Source organism: Gadus morhua, chromosome 1 (genome assembly GCF_902167405.1).
Source record: "Gadus morhua chromosome 1, gadMor3.0, whole genome shotgun sequence".
NCBI lineage: Eukaryota > Metazoa > Chordata > Actinopteri > Gadiformes > Gadidae > Gadus > Gadus morhua.
The window spans coordinates 13,755,888-13,779,175 of record NC_044048.1 but is presented as its reverse complement, the minus strand read 5'-3'; the positions used below and the strand labels follow the sequence as shown (position 1 = coordinate 13,779,175).

Genomic DNA, 23,288 nt, shown 5'->3' with positions numbered 1-23,288 from the left:
GTGCGACACCCCATAAGCGCCACACACGTACACGTACTGGTGGGACGGGTTTGTACGAGGCTGGGAGGGAATCATCACAGTATACCCACTACAATAAAGTAGACTACACCACTGTTTACCGCTCAAGAAAACATGAACTTGTTTGAGAGGAAAACCGCCCGAGCATCTGCTAAAAGCGTGGATGTAGCTATATGGCTCAAACATGTAATGACAACAGAAGGCCTTAAGAGTCATCACTTTCTACCACCCTGATAACTTCAAGGATGAGGGCAAAGTAACTTGAACAAATAATTAGGGGTGGGAATCTCTTGGCACCTCACGATTCGATTAGATTCCGATTATGAGGTCAACGATTCGATTCTTGACCTCATATTTTTTTATGTACATTTCCATGCGTGATTTTCAAAAATATATACATCTGAGTTTGCTACTCAGAGTTTGCTAATCACTTCCTACTTTTGTGATGATCATTAAAGACATCGACGATGAGATGAATTAACTTATCTAATATTTGATTGGCGAGAAAGATTGTCACAAATATGACTTTCTATGAACAATGCAATAATCAATGCAGCTTGTATTACAACACAATATGGAAGGATGTAAAAAATAGGTTTCAGTTTTATTTTATTTCTAATCTTTCTTTTCCATGTCATTAAAGAAAAAGCTGCTCTTGAATTGGAAGGAGTTCTTGTTTCTGGCTGTGAGTTTGCGTGCATGCTATGCGTAGGCTGAATCGCAATCGTGTCAAGAAAAATCAGATTGGCCAAAACACACTGAAGATAAATTAAATAATTTTAAAATTACTAAAATGATCCCTCTCTGTCGAACAGAATGTTGCAGCAGGCAAACAAATACAAAAATAATTATATATATATTTTTTTTGTTTATCAATTTATCTGCATCAGGACGGAATCGTTCTGATGTATATAATCTATTATTTTTCCCACCCCTACAAAATATGACGATGCACTATCCTACAATCAAAGTTTTAGAGTAATTTATAATGTGCAAATACAAAACTGATAAAGGATACATTTGTTTATACAAATATTAGGGCGTAGGGATGCAAAACATCTCAGCATTCTGAAAAGCATTTATTTCTGGAGAACATCACATTGCAGTAAATGCGAACCAAGGACATGGTGATAATTACATTTAGCATCGGCTATTTGAACTTGTGTTCTGACCATTTCAAGCATGTTCAATCAACTTTGAGAATCTCTCTCTCTCTCTCTCTCTCTCTCTCTCTCTCTCTCTCTCTCTCTCTCTCTCTCTCTCTCTCTCTCTCTCTCTCTCTATATATATATATATATATATATATATATATATGCATTGACGTGGTTCTCTGTTACTGAATCAACGAAATGTAAGGAGGTGGCCTTGATCTTGTGATCGTTGCCAGTCGTTGCCATATGACTGGGAGGGTATAGGCCTATTTAAGATAGCTCTGGGATGGCAATCCCTACAGACCAATGGACAGGACATCTGCTCTGCAGTTTCCTCCCACTGGCAACAGTAATAATCAGAAAGATAATTTATAATTGAACTTAATTAAAGTAAATTACTAAAGTTATTGTAGTTATTGTTAGTTTTTATAATTATACATTGGATAAATCTGTGATGTAGGTGGAAAGTACACAGGAATGTTGCATTGGCACAAAGTAATAGGAAGAACCTCTCCTCCCTAAAGACTAAACAAAACCAAAAACGAAATAATAAAAATGGGTATATATACTTATTCAAACATAAATAGTAGTGTGTCCTGGCAAGGGCAGCTATTCAAACCTCACAAGCTGTCAACTGGCGTTCCCCAGGGTTCGGTCCTCGGCCCCCTTCTGTTCTCCATCTATACCTACCACCTCACTAGGCAAAATAATTCTCTCCCATGGCTTCTCTTATCACTGCTACGAAGACGACACTCAACTCTATCTGTCGTTTTCCCCAGAAGACCCCTCAATTTCGGCTAGGATCTCTGCTTGCCTGCGGGACATCTCTATCTGGATGAAAGATCACCACTTGCAGCTTAACCTAGCAAAAACTGAACTGCTAGTGTTCCCTGCTAAACAGAGCATCTCCAACCATATCAATGTTCAGTTGGATTCACTCTCCCTGTCACCAACCAACACTGCCCGAAACTTGGGCGTAATAATAGACAATGGCCTCATCTTCACTGAACATATTGCTACAGTCACCAAATCCTGCAGATTCACACAACATCAGGAAGATCAGACCCTATCTCTCCAAGTACTCAGCCCAACTTCTCGTTCAGACCATGGTCTTGTCAAAACTCGACTACTGCAACTCCGTACTGACTGGCCTCCCAGCATGTATCATCACACCATTTGAGATGATACAGAACGCAGCAGCCCGCCTCATCTTCTCACAATCAAAGAGGGCACATGTAACACCTCTTCTGATCTCACTGCACTGGCTCCCCATCGAAGCCAGGATTAAATTCAAATCCTTGACCCTGGCCCACAGGGTTCTCGCAGGGTCCGCGCCATCTTATCTCAGTGAGCTTATACAGCCCTACACCCCTGCCAGACCCCTGCGCTCATCCCAGGAACGTCTCCTACGCCACGCCAACACCACCACAAAGTCCCAGTCGAGACTGTTTTCCTTCCTGTTGCCACAATGGTGGAAAGACATCCCGGGCCCCATCCGCTCGGCCCCCAGTCTGGACACTTTTAATAAACATCTAAAGACTCACCTAGTTCAGCTGGTCCACCCTGCCTTGGACGCTTAGGGTCCAGATCACTCAGTCCTTCTAAAAACAAATGTTCACATCCCCGTCTATCAGTTTGTGCTATGTTGGCACTTACTGTCATGTGTTTTTTTATATGTTGTATGTCACCTTGGACAAAGGCGTCTGCCAAATGCCGCTAAGTAAGTAAAGTAACTAACCAATATAGTCAAATTTAGTGGTCCAGGCTGAAGATTGGATGCAAATCCTATTCCTAATCCCTCTAATCTAAGAGGATATGGTGCAGTACGCGTTCGCTGAATGGGATGCGACTGAGAGGACAGTCAAATGTACTTGTCAATCATACCCGATCTGCCAATCCTTTATCCATCATTGTATATGAAGCAATGAATTAATCGATGGAACAAGATGGGAATAGTGAAAGCCATATCTCATATCACCTAAAGAGAGGCTACTGTGAAAATTATGTAGTCTATGTATGCTGCAAGTCACGTTAAGAAAAATCTCTGAATTTCTCAAAATGCTTAGAATCCAATAAGTATGCCTAATTCATTTGTAAAGTATATTTTTCGTCAGTTAAAGGTATAATGACGATGGCCTGGGCCGGGGGGATTGGTTGTTGCCACATGTACACGACTATTTGTTAAGTAAAAAGTTAATTTACAACATGTAGCCATATGCTTGATTCATGTATTACTCCCAATGGACTACAGCAGTAAGCTATAATCGCTTCTCTGTATATCAGCACACTAATGTACGTGAAATGTTCCACCATTTAATGTAAGTCACATTGAGTTTCAATAAATACGTTTCAATTAAACATCTTACTGGTAGCATAGCCAGTAGATTGCCCAAAAGGATTTCTGTGTACTACATTAAAAAGGTACACATTACATTGTTGTAATACACCTTTCAACGTGAGCAGGGACACAAACTCAAACTAAATATCTCACAGATTTAACAACACAATATATTGAACACAGGAGGTCAACATTTAAAAGGGAATCAACCTATACATGCACATTTTCAGAGTAGTTGTTAGTTTGTTAAAGGGCCATGTAATGCCTGCAGGTGTGGGTGTGATAAACTGGTACAAGTCGTTTGAAAATCATTCCTTCCCTGTGCCAGTGACATCACAAGTTGGCGTGTCCACCTAGATATATGAAGCATCGATGAGTTTGCTACAGTCCACTGGGTAGGCCAGTAGACTGATATATCCAGCACAGATCAAGGTGGACACGCCCACTTGTGATGTTACTATGGCACAGGGAAGGAATGATTTTCAAATGGCTTGTACAGCTAATCACACCCACACCTGTTGGCATGACATGAGCCCTTTAAACGACACAGTACGTTGTTTATAGTTTACATTATGCATATTAGAAAAAGGATTATGGAAATTATATAAAACTTTCACTAATGTTGTTGTCATATAATTTAAGATTGTCTGATGACAGTGCTGTCCTCATTTGGTTCCAGAATAGGGGTTGGGCCTGTGGGTTTCTAGGCCAGGACATCACTGACTTCCTGCATAACCTCGTCCTTAGTTGGAGGTACTTCAGCTTGGGAAACATCTTGTCCAGCAGTATGAGAACGGCTACATCCACCTTGTTGAGATGACATCAGAGAGATTAATAACAACTTGCCACAATACAATAATGATAGGAATGCTAATGAATGTAAACAAATAACTTTAAGCATTTCATAAACATTAATTTCATTGAATACCTTCTCATCAAGAAGCCTCTGCTGAACCATGAAAAAGGTCTGCCGTATCACACCGTTGACCGTTGCCTCATCAGCGTCATTTCTTGTGCCGTTGGACAGCACAAACACTGTCTTCCCGCTGCTATGGACAGCATTGTGGAGGTTTTCAATGCAGGATAGCCCAGGAATCCAGTCCCTCTCCTCTAAACAGAGAGAGAATCTTCTGTAGCCTGAGCTCTCCAAACGGATAACCAACTCATTGTAAACCCAGTCTCTCACGGCCTGGTTGTTTGTGTCAAACACCACGAAAGCATCATATTGTTTTGGTGAGCAACTGGCAGAAGGATGCAGGTAGCCCTTACATCCTGCCCATAGGATCTGTAGGCAGTACCACACATCCCAGCCATACAGATGTCTTAACAGTGGCAGAGCAATAAATGCACATGTGAAGATTGTACTTAAGAGGAAGACCAAGCCACCATAGATCTGACAGTTACTTTGGTCCACTGTCAGCACACTCTTTCCCTGCAGGGACTCTGGGAATTCACATCGGACATCAGTAGTCAAGTTAGGAATACGTGTGGTGCTGGTCCGTAGAAATTCCTCCAATCCGGAATTGTAACAGTCACAGCTGAAGTGGTTATGGTGAAGAGTAAGCAACTGATGAGAAGTGCCATTTTTCAGCAGGGGTGGAAGTGACTGAAGGTTCAAAACTACGAGACGGTTGGTATTGAGATAGAGACACTGCAAAGATTCGGCTCGGCTAAAGAACTGACCAGGAAGATGGCTTATCCAGTTGTTACTGAGGTCCAAGAGGGAAAAATCTGGTGGGAACTCTGTAACACTTTCAGGCAAATATGAAAGATGATTTCCACTGAGAGAGAGATGACTAAGATTGCCAAGACATGTAAGGCTCAGCCATGGAAAATAATGAAGGTAATTATTGCTAATGGTGAGGGCCTGTAGGCTCACTGGTAGATTACAGAGGATCGGTTGTTCGACCGAATGTAGCCGGTTCTGAGAGATGTCCAAGTAGATTAATTTCCTGAGATCCTGGAAGAAATTAATGTAGGTCTGGCCCTCCTCCTCCCACATAATATCTAGGCGATTCCCAGAGAAGTACATATACTGCACAGAGCTGCTGCTCAGTCTCGGATCTATTCGCCCACTAATGTCATTATTTGCAAGATTTAAGACTTCCATATTAGAGAGACTCTGAATAAACTCAATACGATGACCCATGCCCATCATACGAAAATGATACTCATTGTGACTGAGGTCCAGTACCTTCAGAGTTTTATTTAACTCACTGAATGCATCTCTATAATATAGGTCAATTCTATTGTATGACATATCTAAGTAAACTAAGCTTTTCAAGCGACTGAAAAGTCTACCCCTTAAAGCCTGGCTTGCATAATTGTAAGACAGGTTTAAACACACAACATTTTCCATACCATCAAAAACATCTTCATGAAGGAAAATAACATTATTTTGAGAAAGATCAATTGTGAACTTATTTTGGCAGAATTTCTGGTTGAAATGCCACATTTCAAATATTGTCATGTTAGATCTACACATGTCACTTTCACTCTCAGTTTGATACATGTGCACCGATACTGGTAGCATGGGTAAATCGGAATAATCTCTGAAAACAATTGAATCTTGAGAGCCTTTTTCCAAAGAGTATCCATGTGACACATTGTAAGGGAGATAACTCAATATATTCTGGGAGAGGTCTAATCTGCTGAGGGAAGGCAACATTCCCAGAGTCCTCATATTGAAATAGCTGATGAAATTCATGCGCATCTCCAGTATCTTAAGTTGTTTAAGTCGGGACAGAACCACAATGCTTTGTTCTGACATTGTGCCGAAAAAGTATCCGCTGAGAAGGAGAGTTTCTAGATTTGAGACATTGCCCAGGTGTGGTGAAAGGATCAGATCATGAAATTTCCCTAGAGGTTGAAAGTTATAGATGAGGTTGATCCATGTTAACTGCTTAAGCTCTGTAAAGAAGGTACCATTACGGATGGTGTGGGCCAGGTAGTTGTCGGAGAGATCCAACCACTTCAAATTTGTCAAAGGGAGAAAAAGACCCTCTGGAAAATTGTTCAAAGAGTTTCCTCTCAAGGTCAGATAAACAACGGAGCTGTTGATCGCATAAAAAGAATTTGGGTGTAGCAGAAGGGAGGCGTTGTTAGGGCAGGGAAAACAAAGGTGGGCTGCATGGTCACAACGCTGACAATTCCATCCCAGATTTAAATCCTCCAAGTTGGGAAGCATGGCAAATGCCCCTTCTGGAATCTCAGTTATTGTATTCTCTTTCAAGTCCAGTGTCATAAGTGAAGCTGGCAATCCTACTGGTATTGATGTCAAATTGTTGTATCCCAGTGTTAGATTTTTCAGATGTGATAACTCCTTGTAAACATCCTCATGGATGTAAAATGACTGGAAACAAGGGTTTTCATAATAACAGTTCTTTGTGAGGAGGAGCTGCTCTAGATGTGGAGTTCCAAAAGGTATGATGATGTTGAAAAGGCAGTTACTCTCGAGATCCAAGACCTTAATGCTTTCCGGTAACCAGGGTAACATGGTAAGGCTGTTTCCTGCCAGATATAGATAAGTGAGGTTGTGCAGACTCCTGAAGGCATCCTTTTCTATTCTGACTCGACAGTAGGCATTATTAGTCCTCAGGTTTTTTGGATCACAATTCCACTTCATTTTCAGAGTGATAAGGTTTTGTATACCAGAGAATTTGTGTTGTCCCATTTTCCGTATCTTGGTGTGACTTAGGTCGAGAAACGTTACATTTATTGATGTAAAAAAAGGGATGTCATTGAGTTGCCTGTGTGCACAGTACACCTCCGTAGCAATTTCATTATTGTCACATGGAAAAAACGGGGGGATTCTTGCTATCAATAAAGGAAGTTGACCCAGTATTAGAAGAACAACTTTTTGAAAGATATCCTGAAAGAGAAAATGGGATATTAGTTATTATTTGAATTTTCCATCTTAAACATTTAACTTACATATTCCTAGAAGATAATATTTCTGGAAATGATTCAATGCTTTGGCATTACATCCTGCTAATGTGCCAAGCTCACTCTACTAGACTTTAAACCTTGCCAAAAGCAGCTCACTGTCTAATGAAAGTCTTTAGTCCATCCCTGAGCGGTACGGAACACACTAGTCGATTGTTGAGATAGGACAGAGAATAACCACAGAGAATAAGCTTCGCTTCCCAAGATTTGGGAAAATAGGCTTATTCGCTGTGGTGTGATTATTTGCGTACTGATGCCAAGGCTAAGGGAGTGTGCCTACTATGGCGCGGCATAATGACAAGTGAGCTTAGCATAATACAATGTGTAGATAAGATCAATAGTGGAAATAATATAAAATATCTGAATTGACTTACCATCATTTGTATTGGCCTGATATTCAAGTAGGGACGCAGGTGTTTGATAAGAAGGAACTCTCTGCAGAAGTGAAACAACCAAGATTATTATTCCAGACAAACGCCAGGTGTGTTCTGATTCACAAAATGAATCAATTAAACAATCACCTACTTATTAAATGCAAAATAACTTTGTTTATTCAATGCAATTGAATAAAGCTTCTGGCGTACCAAAGTGATGTACACATCTTTTTTTTAGTAGGGGAACACCGGGGATGGGGTACTTTTTGTTTGAGCATCAGTAACTCAGTGGTTGTTCATGTTCGATTTCTCAAACTTTGATACAAGGTGCTCATCTTTTCCTACAAAAAATAAAACTAATTTGGTAATCTACAAAACAATTAGATTATATGGGTTAATGCAGAATACAATGAGTTGTTAACCTACCCCCGATTAACCACCAGGTATACAAATGAAGATAGATCTAGAGAACAATGAGAGGTAATTTGCAGAAGTAATATCCACACTATAAAGGTAGGCAATATTTGGTACAGGCTTTCTAGGTCCAAAACAGACAACATACACTTAACCCATCCTTCTTTTGGCTATGAGTTTGTAAAAATAATTAACAAATTGCTTCCTCTTTCTCCACCCCATGCAGCCATGAGAAAAGATGATTAAGCATGTGTTTTTTTAGTATTTGAGAGTTAGAATAACAGATCATCAAATGAAAGAAACTGCAGCTTAAAGTTGTACAAGTTAAAGCATTGTAATACTAGAAATAACTATCTCGATTTAAAAAAGAAAAAGATCCTTACCTGAAGAGATGTTCTTCATCAGATCCACAACGTTGCTTACAGAGAATTACACCAAATCTGTGATATCAACAAGGAAATGGGAGTGTACGATATTGATGACATCATCACAGCTCTTTTCTGTTTGTCAATTTGAGCAGTGTTACAACTAACCTGACTTAACGATCTACCCTAAAGTGCATGCACAGAAAATACAAATTCAGTCAAAAATAGGGATGCAATAAAAGCAGAAAATAAAGGGTGTACAGGAAAATTAAAAATAAAATAGAAAATAAACCTAAAGGCATGTGAATAAAAATGTTTCTGTTTTATTTATGAACAGAAGGACAGAATTAAGAGAGCCAATTACGAGGAAATAAGAGAACATACAACTTTTATTATGAAATCGTTTATTTAAACATCAATTTAATATAACATGTTTAACTCATTGTGGTTGTGGGGAAGGAGGAGCAAACCAAAGGTAATATACGTTTTTACATTCAGTGAGAGTTAAGGAAAAAGTTATGCAGTCCAAATTTTATTTCTGACACATATAAGGGAATTTGCCATTAATTAAGGATGGGATAGTAAATCCTAAATGTAAAAAAAAAAAAAAAAAAAAAACATTTGGCTTGGACCTCACTTTATCCTGAGAAGCACAGCGTCTTATTATACCTCTGGGGTACCCTGATAGCGTAGACAGTTATAGGCCTGATACCCACTGCTTTGTATCTGTATTAGTCTTCAGGCTGCCTCATCTGCATAGGTGCTGTACCAACCACAGAGCGACGTTCATGAAACCATCCGACTCTGCATCCACTTTGGAGAGTGAGTGGTTGTTGCCCGGGTACCAAAACAACCTGACAAGTGGGGGAAATACAGAGGTCAAATGACAACCCAGGCATTGAACGGCAGGTTGTTTTGCTACAGGTGCTTCCGGCTAGTGGTCCGCTGTTTTGCCAATACTTACTGTACAGGGAGCTGCCGTGCCTTCAGAGCCCGATAGTACTCAATGCCCTGCTTGTTAGGGACACGCTTGTCTTCTTCCCCCAGCATAAGCAACACCGGTGTCTTCACCTGGGGAAGATTTAAAACAACCCATGTGAGGCAATACTTGGCGACTACTGGTGGACTAGTGTGACTGCTCGCAATAGACATGTCATGCCCAACTCATGTCGCATATAGACCTTAGAAACGGACAAAGGCATGTGTGGGTCTACTTATTTAAAATAATTGAGAGAGACAGAACGCAACTACACTAGTACCCATAAAAGTCGCTTAAACACTGTCATCAAAGTAATTACTGCTGCTTTGGCTCCTTATTTGAGCTATACTTTAAGCCAGTTATCCAATGTTGCCTGGCCTTTCATTGTATTTTACCCATGCCATTGAAATCAATTAAAAATTTCTTGATGTGGGAATTTACATTTATATTAAACAAACCTTGCCAGGAACATTTCATGGAGATTTGGATCCATATCATAACTTATTTTAATGTGGCTCATTTGATTCCTATACGACTTTGTCAGTTTCTACAGTTCAAAAGCAATGCATGAGGAAGGGGGGGGGGGGGTCAGCCTTTCTTAAACTGACCTTTGCAATGTGTTTAATAGGAGACTTGCTCAGCATCTGCTCCCAAATGGCAGCGTCAGGCAGACAGTCTGCGCTGTAGTTGTAACCACTCTCCACCATGCACCTGCACGTATTTACAATGAAAGCATACACAAAAAGGATCAGCAGCCACTAGCTTGCAATGGGTTTTCCCCCCACCACACACACACACACACACACACACACACACACACACACACACACACACACACACACACACACACACACACACACACACACACACACACACACACACACACACACACACACACACACACACACACACGCCCAGATGTTCAGAGAACTATAGAAACCATCCTCCCTAAAAAAAATAGGTACTACCCCAACTGGGGAATGCCAGTTCTGAAGGAAGATGTTTTCTGTAGTGAAACACCTGACATGTAAATTGTGTGTCTTACTCAAACATATAATGAATTACCAGTCTGGTATGTCTGTGCTGCCAATCATGGAGGCCAGGTTGGTAACAGGGTTGCGTGCCACGCAGGCCTTGTAGAACCCTGGGTACTGGCCAATGAGATGACATGCCAGGAAACCACCGTGAGAGCCCCCAGAAAGAGCGACCTTCTGCTTGTCAAACCCTCCGTCTTTCAGCACGCTCTCCACAGCAAACTGGTGTGAAAATGGAAATGTTTAAACACAGGAGAAATCCAGCAGCACATGAGTAAAACCAAAACATTTCCATTCCGATTCAGTCTTAAAAAAATGAACATTTATTTAAAAACATCGTATGGTATGATTATGAATCAGTGGAAGCAGAGTCTTACAAAAATGACTTAAAAAAATCCAGAGTTTAAATAATATTAAATAATGCAGAGAGCATTTGAACACCTCAGTGTTATTGTACACTTGCGTGACATATTTAACGTGGGTGTTATTAGTAAGTTCTCACATGAACATCTTGTACATCCTGGCTGCCCACGTTGCCAGGTAACGAGAGGACGTTGTCCTGGCCGTAGCCAATGGAGCCTCGATAGTTCACTGGAAGAAAGCGACAAATAGTACACATCTTTTTACCGATATTACGGCAAGACTGGAATATTCGCTCCAGTCAATGGAACTATGGTTTGTTACTTTTGGGTATATCATTTCACAAATAGGAATAAAGGCTATTATGAATGACCACGAGTATATTCAAATTAATTGTAATATATACATATATACTGTAAATACTTTTTTCTCCATGAGCCCTTCTACTCACCAAGTAGCACAGCAAAACCCATCCTACATAGCACAGAGGGGGAGAGAAGCCACTCAGCCACGATCACTGAATGAGGACCGCCTGAGTAGGGAAACATCATTCACCGTTTATATGAAAAGCTCTTTGTGTAGACGATTACAAACGTTCAGTTGCCGCAGAAACTAATGTGTATTTACTGAATGTTTAACAAAGATCCTAAAAACCAAAACACAATGCAGGGATTAAAAAGGATGAGGACATTCCCTGGTGCTTCAAATGAGCTGATGCCTCCAACTGACGTTGACCCACCGTGGGGGATGACGACCAGAGGCAGCTTCACTCCCTCCTGAGCGTCCTTTGGTTTGATCAGCAAGGCTTCAAAGTCCAAGCCCGCTTAAAAACATCAAAACAAAATGTCTGTAAGCCAGGGCATATGCAGTTACGAATGCAATGGTATACAAATTCCCTTCAAAAGATAACTCTGGGATGAGTATAACACAGAGAAGTAGAGATCAATCCCTACATTCAGCTCCACTTCTTCCTCAAGGTCCACTTTACTCACACAGTAATCTTATTTATTACTTAAATGCTATAGCATTTATATGTGCCGCAAATCTCACGACGTCTGTATGGATTTATTTACGAGCAATATTGCATTTCTACCATGGCCTGGGTGAGTACTTGATTTGGAATGGCTGGAGTGGTGCTGATTAACTTTCGATGACGGCACGGCTATGACGTGTTCGTATCGGTAACATCATGGAGTCTCATCACCGCTCCGATCAACGAATGTGCAACATTTCCTAAACCTCACATTAGCTGTCCCGCATCCTGTGAGGATTAATAACTCTGTTAACTCATAACATACTAGCAGTTAACAATATAGCAAAAATAAAAACACCAACAATTAACTTCACAAATGAAAAATCGTCACCCCTCGAAAGTTGTTCTTCCTTTGGCGTTCTACTGGGCCACATCACATGGAGGTACTAGCTCTCAATTGCATAGGAGATTTGCGAACGCAGTTTCTAAATAGGAAATAATAGAACCGCAGCCAGCGGTTCCAGAGGAAGAGCAGGTTGACTGGCAACCGGAATGTTGCTAGTTCAATCCCCAACCAGAGTGTTGCAGTCTCCCTGAGCAAGACACCTAACCCTAAGTGCTGCCGACAAGCTGGCTGTTGCCTTGCATGTTTGACACTCCCGTCAGTGTGTGAATGTGTGTAGGATGGGTGACCGTGAGGCAATCATTTTAAAGCGCCTTGGGTCGCCACTGGATAGAAAAGCAATAGATAAATGCATAACATTTACCATTAACCATTATGTTAAAATCTTCTTCAGGGACTATGTCTGCGTTCCATATGAATGTTTAATTGATTGCGCTCTATGCATTAGTTGGACCCCTATATTTATCTCGTCTGATTTTTGTGTTTCAAGGAACACGAGTAAACATTTTGGAACTGAATCGCAAACAATGTGAATCAACAATCTCCTATTTCAATGACTAGCAAGGGGTCATGTTATGAGCGGGACATCCCCTAAGTGTCAGACAGGAAAGAGGAAGCGCATCACATTGTAGGAAGCATGGCACGTCTGGGTGGCACACAAAGGGCATGGGGTTAATTCCCTTTGGCATATTTGAACTTCAACACCATTTTCACAATTTCAAGCATGTCCAATCGATTTTGAGAATCAGATGTGGTGTGTCATAGCTAACCAGGCAGCTCCCAGTGTTGTGTCACCATAGCAATGCACAGTGATAGACCCTTCACACATAGACACACATATAGAGCGCACAGAGTAATATACTTTGTATCCACTAATGCAGAGTCCACACAGTAATATACTGTGTACATACTAATATATAGAGTGCACACAGTTATATACGGTGTACACAGTAATATAGAGTGCACACAGTAATATACTGTGTACATAGTACTATACTGTGTACACTAATATAGAGTCCAGAAAGTAATATACTACACACACTAATAAAGATTGTACACAGCACAGTATGTCGAGAATTAAATTTCAGGTGCTTCTTTTTTGTTAACGCAACGTGCACTTGCAGACCAAAAAATGTACTTGAATATAAGATATCACTAAAAGGAAGGCCAAACGCTAGAGCTAGGAGTCAATGGCCAGTATGACATGTGACCATTTTATACAAAAACAGAACTAGCTTCAGTTCCAGGTCAAACAGAATGAAAATAATTTCTACTCATTATTTCTTACTTCCGTTTTTTGGTGACTAGAATTATTTGGAAACGTGTCTCGCTCCAAATAAATGATGACAAATGGTTCCTTTTTATAATGACCACAAACGAAAAAGAAGAAGTGGGAATTGGGTTTACGGTATTGGCTGTTGTCTTGATCCGTGGGAGGGCTGAGGGTGAGGATCTGCCAGCTAATGTCTTTCTGAGGCTGGGCTTCCTCCAGAGTAACCCAAGAAACATCCTCTTGGGAGTCCTTGGCTGGCAAGAAGCCTACACTCTGAACACAGGAAATGACATAGCATCTGGTGATCCCCATCACCGTTAAAGAACAACAGGTATATTTGGTATACCTGGTTAAATCATGTGAGAATTACAGGTTTTTGTAATGCAACGTCCACACCCAAATCAAGAAACTACACTTACCTTTACACATCTTAAATAACCAAGATAACTAATAAAATAGAATTGACTTTAAGAACAGAAACTATTCTTAACTATAGGGTTAAACCTACCAGACTGGGAGGACAGTTTGGCGAGGAGAAGCTGACTACCATCAGATCTCTCACTATGTTCAGGATACACCAGTTGCTGATGTCAAACTCTGAAGTGCAATACAGAATAGCATGTTAGACCCAGTACCCCAACATCGCCAAGTTTCTCACATAGCACACTGATTTGGCAATCAAGCCACTTTTGAGACAGAAATAGGCTATCAGTAGGGCTGAACGATTTTAAGAAAAAATTGAAATTGCGATTTTTCTGGTAGAGATTGCGGTTTCGATTTCAACCACGATTTATTTTCTTTAAATCAAGTTTCAGTATAAATTAATATAACCAATGAATTCCATTAAGGTAATGCAATAATGAAAACTGCTGGCAACAGATTTCAAATGCAAGACTGTTTATTCAAGTACCTAAGAAACAATAACCAAAAAAGTCAAATAAAAAGGGAGCCCTCTTTCTTAAGTAAACTTGCTTCAAAGGCTCATCAGCATCAAAATAATTGCACTTTTGTAAAATATAAAAAACAAAAAGAAAAAAAAAAAAACGCAGCTTTGACGATCCCAAAATCGTAATGCTTGAGATCGCGATTTTCGGTCAAAAACGATAGATCATTCAGCCCTAGCTATCAGTTAACAAAATTTTGAGTTCCAGGCAGAGTATGATGAGTCAAGCGTTGAAGAGGTGTCAGTTGACTCACTGGCTGTCAGAGAAGTAATGCCCCCTGTGGAGATATCCACAACAAGCAGGTCCTACAAGGTACACAAAACAAAAACATAACAAACAAAAACAACAGATATGCATGGTTAATTTGCAATTAAAATAACACACGTTTTCTCTTCTCCGAGATTACACTGGTTGCCATTTTACCTTGCGGCTACGCTGGGGACAGGCAATGAGGACGCGCTGACTGTCAGCCGACCAGCACTGTGGAGACAGTTGGGAGCTATATATACCAGTAAAGCCATCTGTAGACAAACATGTTGTTCAGATAGTCAACAAACTGACAGGACAGGCCGAACTATAAGGTATAATAGGAGCCAATAACAGCATTGCATGGCTTGTTAAATGTCCCTCACCCTCTCCAGGTCTCTTCACTACATCCACCACCACTGAGGACTTCTTGGTGTACCAGTCATACTGCAAACCAAACAGCACACATGTAGAATGTATTCATATATGGCGGGAATAAATAATTGTTATGCTACCATCATCCATTTATAAAGACTTTGGTCTACCATCAAATAGGAGATCAGGTGCATTGGTTCCACAAGGGGGCATGTGTGTCTTACCATACACAACCTGCTGCACTGCATGTGGGGTCCAAAGATGCCACACTCTAAGTAGACGATCCTACACTGGTCTGGACTGAGCCTGGGGGAGCACACTGCACTGTCGCCAGATGACAATTGTTCTGAAGGAGACAATGCCCACGCACAGACAGACAAACAGACAAACAGACAGTATGGACAACAGTTCTCAAGCCTCTATCAGGATAAAAAGCAGGGCTAACTGAGAAGTGAAACTGAGAAGCACTCACCGCACATCCCACCAGTTAGGTCCACATAAAACAAAGAGGACCTGAGAGTAGAAAAAATTGCACGACCATTAAAACTCAACAGGTTTCATTTTCTGAAAAGCCCACAGAAACAACGGCTGCGTTTTTCACTAGTATTATAATCATGTGTTCTCACTGTCTGTTGGGACAATATTTCAGGCCAAGTCTGAAGGGCTCGTGCCGCCAGCCAACAAAGACCACACCTGTATCCCCTGGAGCCCAAAAGGCCTGGGGAAGGAGAAAGGGAGAGTGGTGATCTTGATGTGCACCTTGGTGATTAATATAGAAGCAACATTAAGAATAATATTCCGGACATGCTCCTGGATCAGAACTGTAGCAAATGAACCTGTCCGGGCGAGATGTCCTCAGGCACGCCATCCAGCAGAGAGACGTTGTTTCCTTCAATGTCCAACACACAGAGAACAGGGCAGCTCTTGCCAACCAGAGCCTCCCCCCAGTCTTCATAGAATACAAACTGCATCCCCTAGAGGAGCAGCAGGGAAAGCACATTCTGAATAAAACGTTATCATGTGATCTAAGAATGTCAAGCTCTTGCCAACCAGGGCCTCCCCCTAATCTTCATAGAAGACAAACTGCTTCCCCTAGAGGAGCAGCAGGGAAAGCACATCCTGAATAAACAGTAATCATGTGATCTAAAGGTGTCCCACTCACCAGACGATGGAGGAAAATGAGGGTGTGGTTTTTGTCAGCATGACTTGCAAGAGACCCACCTTAGTTTTCTCCTTAGTCTCCAGTTTTGTGCCCATCTCATCCTCATCCCCTGTAGAGGATGACTCAGGAGACTCTGTCTACAAACACACAGTTTCAATAAAGAACAAAGAACAAAGAAAGAATACATTTTAAATTTAAGAAAACATATGTACTATTAATTTACTCCAGGGCTCATTAATAGCCTGTTATATACAGCTCTAAAATAATATAACATGATAATAATTACTTGTTAAATTAGTGAATGGTGTACCCCCAATGGTGCTTACAGACCTGGAAGAATGATTCAGCCTTAGGCCTCTTCCTTTCTGCCACATAGAGGAGATGGGTCTCGGAGTGAGACCACACCAGGCAACCAAATTGTTCTATAGAGACACATTATGGTAGAGGGGCAACTGAAACGTGAATATATCTTCTGTATTTTTGTTTCTGTAGGTCAGACGAAAATAACATTAAAAAATATATAGAAAACAAATGTTTGAAGAGATCTCTTACCATCCTCGTAAACCTTTCCATGTTTTTTCAGGGCAGTCAAGTCAATGCTCTTGGCCTTAATGTTCTTACTCCAGATCTGATAGGGCACATAGTGGCAGAGGGCAGAGGTGATCAACCCCTCTACTTTTGTTTCACATAAAATTAGGTAAAAAATGGGAAAGTACAACTCGGCATCAAAAGTTCTTAGAGAGAAAGTTCAATAGAAATAAAGAGAACGACCAAGAGCAGACATCTTCTTACCTCCAGAAACTGTTTCTCCTCTCCTTTGACAGAGCATTCTCTCACCACTGCCTTCATCTCTCCAGATGGAGAATCTCTACTCAGCACCCTTAGCAGGACAAGCACATTAGAGATCACATTACGGTGGAACTGCGGTGTGGGAACTGGTCAATTAGGAATTAGGAACTGTAAATATAACGTACTCTCCCTTGATTTCAGTGCAGTTTCCTGAAGGTCCAGAGTATACAACCGTCTTTTCATCATGGAAAACAATGTATTGTTTGCAAAACTTAACATTCTCATTCCTCTCCAGGTCACACTGGCTCCACTCTATAGAAGAACATGCATAACGATGTTAATGTGTACCTAAAATAATATAATAATATATTAATACGATAATAATGTCCTATACTATTGGTTACATACACAGACATTAAACGCGTACCTGTGTAAATGTTACTGTACTTCCCACCATACTGGGACGTGATTACGGGTCCCACGTCTGCTCTACTCAGAGCAGGGAACAGGCTGAGCTTTCTGTAGAGTTTGCAGATCTCATCTGGGCTGGTTGTCACCTGACAACACGCAGCAGAGGAACTCACATGGCGGCTCATTGACAACAAATGCCTTACAAAAAACAATGACCTATTCATAGTGGACTGGGGCACAAAAGTAGGCTAACGATCAAGCTACTCTTTGCTAATAGTTTGTTGTTGATGGCTAGCAAGCCGTTATCGGCTAGGTGAACTAACCAGTAAGGGTTAACGTCATAGATTTCATATTCACGGTATGTTTTCTTTAGGCTTGACCAGGAACTTCCTACAGCAGTCCAATCAACCCACTTTACGGCTTACGTAGCTACACATGAGACGCTGACTATTGAGTAAGTTTTACGGGATTTGTCCAATGCAATAAGGTAACAACGTTCGCTCATATTTCATTCGCTGTCTGAATTTATTCGTTCATGGCCTTCTGAGAGATTACTATTTGTTTATTATCAAATATCCACATTTAATGACATCCATATGTACCGTCACTTACCTGTGACGCCATGGTGATAGGCAAGTGTTTTGGTTGCCACCAGTGTGTGCAGACGGCTGTTGTCTACGTGCAGCTACTGTAGTTGTCCACTAGTTGTGCTAGTGGTGTTTCTACAGACATAGATATGCGCATCGACTGCTTTGACCATCATGTTGATACGTCAATGTCGCCTCCATATTTGAGAGGAAAGACAGCCTGTATTAAGTATGCGTAAAAGGTGGAGCTATAATTTTTTTTAATGACAAGCACGGTTATGTTAACAAATGACAACCGATTGACCAATGTTACCCCCCTTTTACTTCTCATTTGTTTAGAGGCCAGTCTTGCCCTCTCAAATATGGCGGCGACGTTGACGTACGATCGAAGGCCAATGCGCCGTCTATATACATTTGTTTGGCTACGGAAATAGCTTTGCCAACATCTAGCGTTTGGCGCCCTCTGCTGCTTTTTGTTTTATTATTTTTTTAATATTTAATGTTGTCTTTATCTCCCCCCCGCCCCCACCCTGCACATTAAAATACTTTGTCATGAAGCATCAACATCGGCGATAAATAGTCAACATCGGCTTTTTTAATAATCTTTCTTTATTTTGCTACAGGGTAAACAAGCAGCGGCGCAGCACCAGACGTGTCGGGTGGTGGGTGGGGTCACAAAGAGCCAAGATGGCGGACTTTGAGGAGCCGCTGTCAGATGAGGAGAAGGTTTTAACACTATTTTATTACTCGCTAAATGTGCATTTCGTGCTTCATGTATTATTTTTATTGTAAAATAAATTACAGGGGATGTTGTTGGTAGATACTATCTTCTTTAACCTTCGTAGTACTAACATTTGAACGTATTGTTGTCAGCTAGCGTTAGCTCAGCGCTAGCGTCTTCCATCTACAGAATAAAGCATTTAGATGGCTATACGGCTTAATCAAGGTGCTGCTCTCTACACAGCTTTTTAGAATTTAACCCTCTCGTATGCACATATGTGTCTGCATTATGCCACCCTCGATATAACCTTTTTAAATGCATCGTTAACTTGGAGCCAGCTACCGTTAGGACTGTATAACGAGGTTTAGTGGGTCAAACGGATCGGTTGCAGTTTGACGGTTTGATCACCAAACTTGGCCTCGGCTCTTGAAACAGCTGACTGTGATTCCCAAAGATAGACTTATTACAAGTAGAGATGGGAGTGTGAGCTACAGCCCATCTATGTAACACACAGTTGTGCGAGGTCTAAACTACCTTGTTTGAAGTCTAACCTACCGTAACCTGTTATTTTTTGCTGTATATGAAGATAACTAGTCTAACCTACACTCAAACACTGTCATGTGATGTCTATCAAGATATCTAGTCTAATCTCCCTAAACACAGTTATTTAAAGTCTGAATCAACACAACTATTCTCCCTTCACTGACTAATTGTTGTTGCATACATTTCCAGGAATTGGATGACTTTATTGCTTTAATGATTGGGAGTTAAATGCCAAAACGTGCTGGAAATTATTATTGCAGATTCCGTTATCTATTTCAACTCCTTTTTATAGGTCCGAATTGCGGCAAACTTTGTAACTCATGCTCCCCCAGGAGAGTTCAATGAAGTCTTCAATGGTGAGAGCCTACTGTTCCATAATTCATTCATTATTGTCAGGGTACTCTCTTAGACTTGTAACAGAAAAGCAAGGGAATGCTTGAGGGTATTTCTTTCTTATGTGTTGACAGATGTCCGGCTTCTCCTCAACAACGACAACCTGCTCAGGGAGGGAGCGTCCCAGTAAGTATTGCTCATTTAGCATTAGCTGCCTGGTTGGTTTACTCTGTTGGCTTCAGAGCCCTCAGAGTCGATGGGACACATTCTTTTTCACACTCTCAGTCAGGCCTAATGGACAGCATTCAATTACTATTTCCGCAGCTCCTTTGCCCAGTACAATATGGATCAGTTCACCCCTGCCAAACTAGAGGGCTACGATGAACCGGTAGGTTTCTTCCTTCTAGAAAAATCTGTATCCTAGAACGACTGTTCTCAAACTTCTCCTGTCATCTCTTTCAAGGTTCTGATCACCGAACACGGCGACTTGGGTCAGGGGCGTTTCTTGGACCCCCGTAACAATCTGTCATTTCGCTTTGACCATCTGAGGAAAGAAGTGAGCGATGTGCAGCCGTGTGAGGACGAGACGGCCTTGAGAAGCTGGAGAGATGCCTGTGATTCAGCCCTGTGTGCCTACGTCAAAGAACACTACCCTAGTGGAGTGTGCACGGTAACTCATGATACACGTTGCACTTCATACCGTTGGATAGGGGTGGTTGCAATGTCCCAAAAGCTGCAGTTGATGGTAAAACCTATGCAATAAAAGCAGGTTGGAAATGTGTTTGTAATTAACACTTATTAATACAATTAATTTCCAGAAGAGATAATGAATCTTGTTGTTCTCTATTCTAAAGTATACTTAAAAATAATATTGTGTCATTTCCATTGTTTCTATCATTTCAACATTGTATTTAATCCGTAGTGTTCAACTCTATTTAGATTATGGACGATGTTAATGCCATTATTATTTTTGTTCTCTAGGTGTATGGGAAAACTGTTGATGGCCAGCAAACAATCATTGCTTGCATCGAGGGTCATCAGTTTCAACCTAAGAACTTTTGGTATTGTGTTCTTCCTCTTTATCCTGGGCAATTGACATGCATGCAATATAACACTTAACTATATTCACCTTTGTTCTTCCATTTATATTTGCATGATTACAATCAATGGCGTGTTTCATTAGTGTAAAATAAGAGCTCCTCACGGATGCTTTTGACACAGGAACGGGCGCTGTAGGTCAGAATGGAAGCTCACCCTCGGTCAGTCCACGGCCCATGTGGTGGGCGTGCTGAAAATCCAGGTAATTTAAACAAACAAACTCAAGTATTAGTATTGGCGCTTCAAAATAATGTTGATTTTACCCATTGCAATTGCATCCCCATTGCTGATCATTTTAATCTCCATACTTGTTTTAGTTGAAAAGATTAAAAAAAAAAACTGAAACTATTGTTCCCCTCCCCTAGGTGCACTACTATGAAGATGGTAATGTGCAGTTGGTGAGCCACAAGGAAGTGGAAGAATCAATCCCTGTTACTGTGAGTTGATGATTCACCCATGCACCTACAGACGCGCATAAGGAATGGATTTTTATTTAGTAATGAATTATGGTTAATGTTTTGTGGGCTCTAACGCGTACTTGAATTCCTCTGTTGGTGTGATAATATATATATTTTTTCACATTTAAGAATGAAAACCAGACTGCTAAGGAATTTGTTGACATCATTGAGAATGCCGAAAATGATTACCAGGTGAGTGAACAAAGAACATTTGAAGAATTCCTTTGGGTTTTTCATTCTTTATTACTGTATTGGCATTCTGTGTAGGTGCTTCTGTTTCCTATCTGTGCCGTTATCATAAAGGCTGTCAGTGGGGAAATCCTAAGTCCAGAATGACATTGCACATTGGTTGTGCCTTCTCAAAAGCCAGGTTTTGTCAGACCAAAAGAGAAGCAGAATGCATTGGTCATGAAACTATTGGGAAGGGTTTTTTTCATCTGGTGACTGGTGATGACTAAAATTGGGCGCATACAGAACTTGCATTTGATAGTCGACTGTGCTTGCATGAAATATCATCTGTGCTAAAGGCCTTGTGTTACAATCTCCAGACCGCGATCAGCGAGAATTACCAGACCATGTCGGACACCACCTTCAAGGCCCTGCGCCGCCAGCTGCCGGTCACGCGCACCAAAATCGACTGGAACAAGATCCTGAGCTACAAGATCGGCAAGGAGATGCAGAACGCTTAGCGCAGTGAAGGCAGGCTCTGGCCCGAGAGATGGACACTCTCCTGGGCCACAATGCAACTAGATATGTTCAAGGACAAACCAAAGCAAATATACATCAGTATGGGGCAAGGAATACAAGAAAAACACACAAAAAAAAATCAATGATAATCACCAGATTTTCAGACTGTTTGGCACAGGTATCCATCTATTGTAAGGGAACTGTGGTTTTGGATAACATCAGTGTTTTTGGAGAAGGTTCTGTGCATCTACGTGGAAGGGGAGACGACTAGAGTCAGTGTAAAGGGAGTGGCTCAGGACTGCTACATAAAAAAAATAAAGATGATTCTCTGGTTGAAGGGAATCAGAATAATCTGCCAAGAATTCGATAGTCAACGGTTGCTCATGTTACAAAAGCATTATTAGAAAGTATCTTGCAGGGCAGCTGTTAATTGTAAGCACAAACTCCTGTTACCACAGTTTGTTATTTTGAACAGGAATTATTATCAAAGTTTATTTATTATTGGAAAAACCAACTGAGGAATGGGATAGCTTGTTGTTTGACATGAAAATTTGAAATTGAGCATCTCAACCTGTCCTAAACCTCCTATCATAGCATAATGGAGATGGATCAGTTAGACCGTGTTGATCAAATTGACTCTTTTCTGATGGATTTATAGAATTTTCTTTCATCTGTAGCAGGCAGACCTTTAGCGAATCTCTCTCCCTGCACAGCATGGTCAGTGTTTGTTGGCATCCGCGGGGGCAGAGGAAGGGTTTTTACATGTGTTGTGTTTCTTACTTCTCTGCTCTATGCATTTTCCATCCACGGCCTGCAAGCACTGTGAGGGCAGAAGTACAGTGAAGGCTCCTCTGCCTCAAATCCACCATCCATGTGCTTCTCTCTCTCATACCTTGGCAGTGTAACCTTTATTGCTGCAAAGCTTTTCCTTTGTTGAAGGGAAACATTTACCAAGATTTATTTGCCAAAATCTCTTTCCTATGGTAAAGAACTCCATAATCCCTCCCATGTATGCAAATCTATATTTTAATACACTAGCTTCCGTTTTGAGTCTTAAAATATCCCACTGCAAACTGTGTTTAACCAATAAGAGTTTCTTGTGTAAATCTATGCCAAGTGAACGTGCAGTTTTACCATGTATGGTGAAAGGCCAGATCAACGGTTAAAAAATGTGTTACATTTTAGCTGTATATGCTGTGTTCAACCCTCACACTATATAGTAAGCTGTGTGCCGAGCAGTCACAAAGTTAAATACTGTACCTCCCCATTCTGTTCAGCAAATAAATGGATCGATCAAGATGGGCTGT

At 41.0% G+C, this 23,288-nt stretch overlaps 3 protein-coding genes across 8 annotated transcripts; 1 reads left to right on the top strand and 2 right to left on the bottom strand.

The window, feature by feature from the left end:
- Positions 1 to 3,462: 3,462 nt before the first annotated feature.
- LOC115551811 (toll-like receptor 9) lies at positions 3,463 to 8,711 on the bottom strand. 4 transcript variants are annotated; one of them, XM_030367386.1, is made up of 6 exons: positions 8,624 to 8,670; positions 8,253 to 8,289; positions 8,037 to 8,167; positions 7,827 to 7,887; positions 4,436 to 7,378; positions 3,463 to 4,314 (listed from the first exon to the last, which is right to left on the bottom strand). In XM_030367386.1, the coding sequence occupies exons 4-6, from the start codon at positions 7,830 to 7,832 to the stop codon at positions 4,108 to 4,110; spliced, it is 3,156 nt and encodes a 1,051-aa protein (XP_030223246.1). In that variant the 5' UTR covers positions 7,833 to 7,887; positions 8,037 to 8,167; positions 8,253 to 8,289; positions 8,624 to 8,670; the 3' UTR covers positions 3,463 to 4,107. The 4 variants fall into 4 exon arrangements, with proteins under 4 accessions (XP_030223246.1, XP_030223233.1, XP_030223256.1 ...); XM_030367373.1 differs by lacking the exon at positions 8,037 to 8,167 and having other exon boundaries at positions 8,624 to 8,694; XM_030367396.1 differs by lacking the exon at positions 8,037 to 8,167 and having other exon boundaries at positions 4,436 to 4,615; positions 8,624 to 8,691.
- Positions 8,712 to 8,992: 281 nt separating this feature from the next.
- apeh (acylaminoacyl-peptide hydrolase) lies at positions 8,993 to 18,342 on the bottom strand. 3 transcript variants are annotated; one of them, XM_030367417.1, is made up of 23 exons: positions 18,167 to 18,342; positions 17,571 to 17,700; positions 17,329 to 17,455; positions 17,147 to 17,234; positions 16,907 to 16,982; positions 16,685 to 16,776; positions 16,414 to 16,491; positions 16,029 to 16,166; positions 15,819 to 15,910; positions 15,665 to 15,705; positions 15,417 to 15,538; positions 15,204 to 15,264; positions 14,995 to 15,092; positions 14,825 to 14,876; positions 14,136 to 14,224; positions 13,762 to 13,900; positions 11,718 to 11,801; positions 11,430 to 11,510; positions 11,121 to 11,209; positions 10,650 to 10,840; positions 10,193 to 10,295; positions 9,570 to 9,676; positions 8,993 to 9,459 (listed from the first exon to the last, which is right to left on the bottom strand). In XM_030367417.1, the coding sequence occupies exons 1-23, from the start codon at positions 18,176 to 18,178 to the stop codon at positions 9,354 to 9,356; spliced, it is 2,196 nt and encodes a 731-aa protein (XP_030223277.1). In that variant the 5' UTR covers positions 18,179 to 18,342; the 3' UTR covers positions 8,993 to 9,353. The 3 variants fall into 3 exon arrangements, with proteins under 3 accessions (XP_030223277.1, XP_030223284.1, XP_030223269.1); XM_030367424.1 differs by lacking the exon at positions 18,167 to 18,342 and adding an exon at positions 17,878 to 17,900; XM_030367409.1 differs by lacking the exon at positions 18,167 to 18,342 and having other exon boundaries at positions 17,571 to 17,853.
- Positions 17,665 to 23,280, top strand: capza1b (capping actin protein of muscle Z-line subunit alpha 1b). Its single transcript, XM_030367460.1, has 12 exons — positions 17,665 to 17,797; positions 17,928 to 18,008; positions 18,765 to 18,867; positions 19,698 to 19,761; positions 19,873 to 19,924; positions 20,063 to 20,126; positions 20,202 to 20,408; positions 20,720 to 20,799; positions 20,960 to 21,038; positions 21,202 to 21,273; positions 21,424 to 21,486; positions 21,843 to 23,280. Exons 3-12 carry the CDS (start codon positions 18,829 to 18,831, stop codon positions 21,981 to 21,983), a joined length of 861 nt encoding a protein of 286 aa, XP_030223320.1. The 5' UTR covers positions 17,665 to 17,797; positions 17,928 to 18,008; positions 18,765 to 18,828; the 3' UTR covers positions 21,984 to 23,280.
- The last annotated feature ends 8 nt before the right edge of the window (positions 23,281 to 23,288 follow it).

What these genes read in the sequence shown, in the direction of transcription:
- LOC115551811 (XM_030367373.1), bottom strand. An exon ending in TCAGGCCAATACAAATGATG is followed by an intron (nt 7,379 to 7,826) that starts GTAAGTCAATTC and finishes TTTCTCTTTCAG; the next exon opens with GATATCTTTCAAAAAGTTGT. An exon ending in AGAGGCTTCTTGATGAGAAG is followed by an intron (nt 4,315 to 4,435) that starts GTATTCAATGAA and finishes CATCTCAACAAG; the next exon opens with GTGGATGTAGCCGTTCTCAT.
- apeh (XM_030367409.1), bottom strand. Translation starts at nt 17,778, where the DNA reads ATGAATAGGTCATTGTTTTTTGTAAGGCATTTGTTGTCAATGAGCCGC. An exon ending in AAATATTGTCCCAACAGACA is followed by an intron (nt 15,706 to 15,818) that starts GTGAGAACACAT and finishes TTCTACTCTCAG; the next exon opens with GTCCTCTTTGTTTTATGTGG. An exon ending in CATTACTTCTCTGACAGCCA is followed by an intron (nt 14,225 to 14,824) that starts GTGAGTCAACTG and finishes ATTGCACTTCAG; the next exon opens with AGTTTGACATCAGCAACTGG.
- capza1b (XM_030367460.1), top strand. Translation starts at nt 18,829, where the DNA reads ATGGCGGACTTTGAGGAGCCGCTGTCAGATGAGGAGAAG. An exon ending in ACCCTAGTGGAGTGTGCACG is followed by an intron (nt 20,409 to 20,719) that starts GTAACTCATGAT and finishes TTTGTTCTCTAG; the next exon opens with GTGTATGGGAAAACTGTTGA. An exon ending in ATGCCGAAAATGATTACCAG is followed by an intron (nt 21,487 to 21,842) that starts GTGAGTGAACAA and finishes TACAATCTCCAG; the next exon opens with ACCGCGATCAGCGAGAATTA.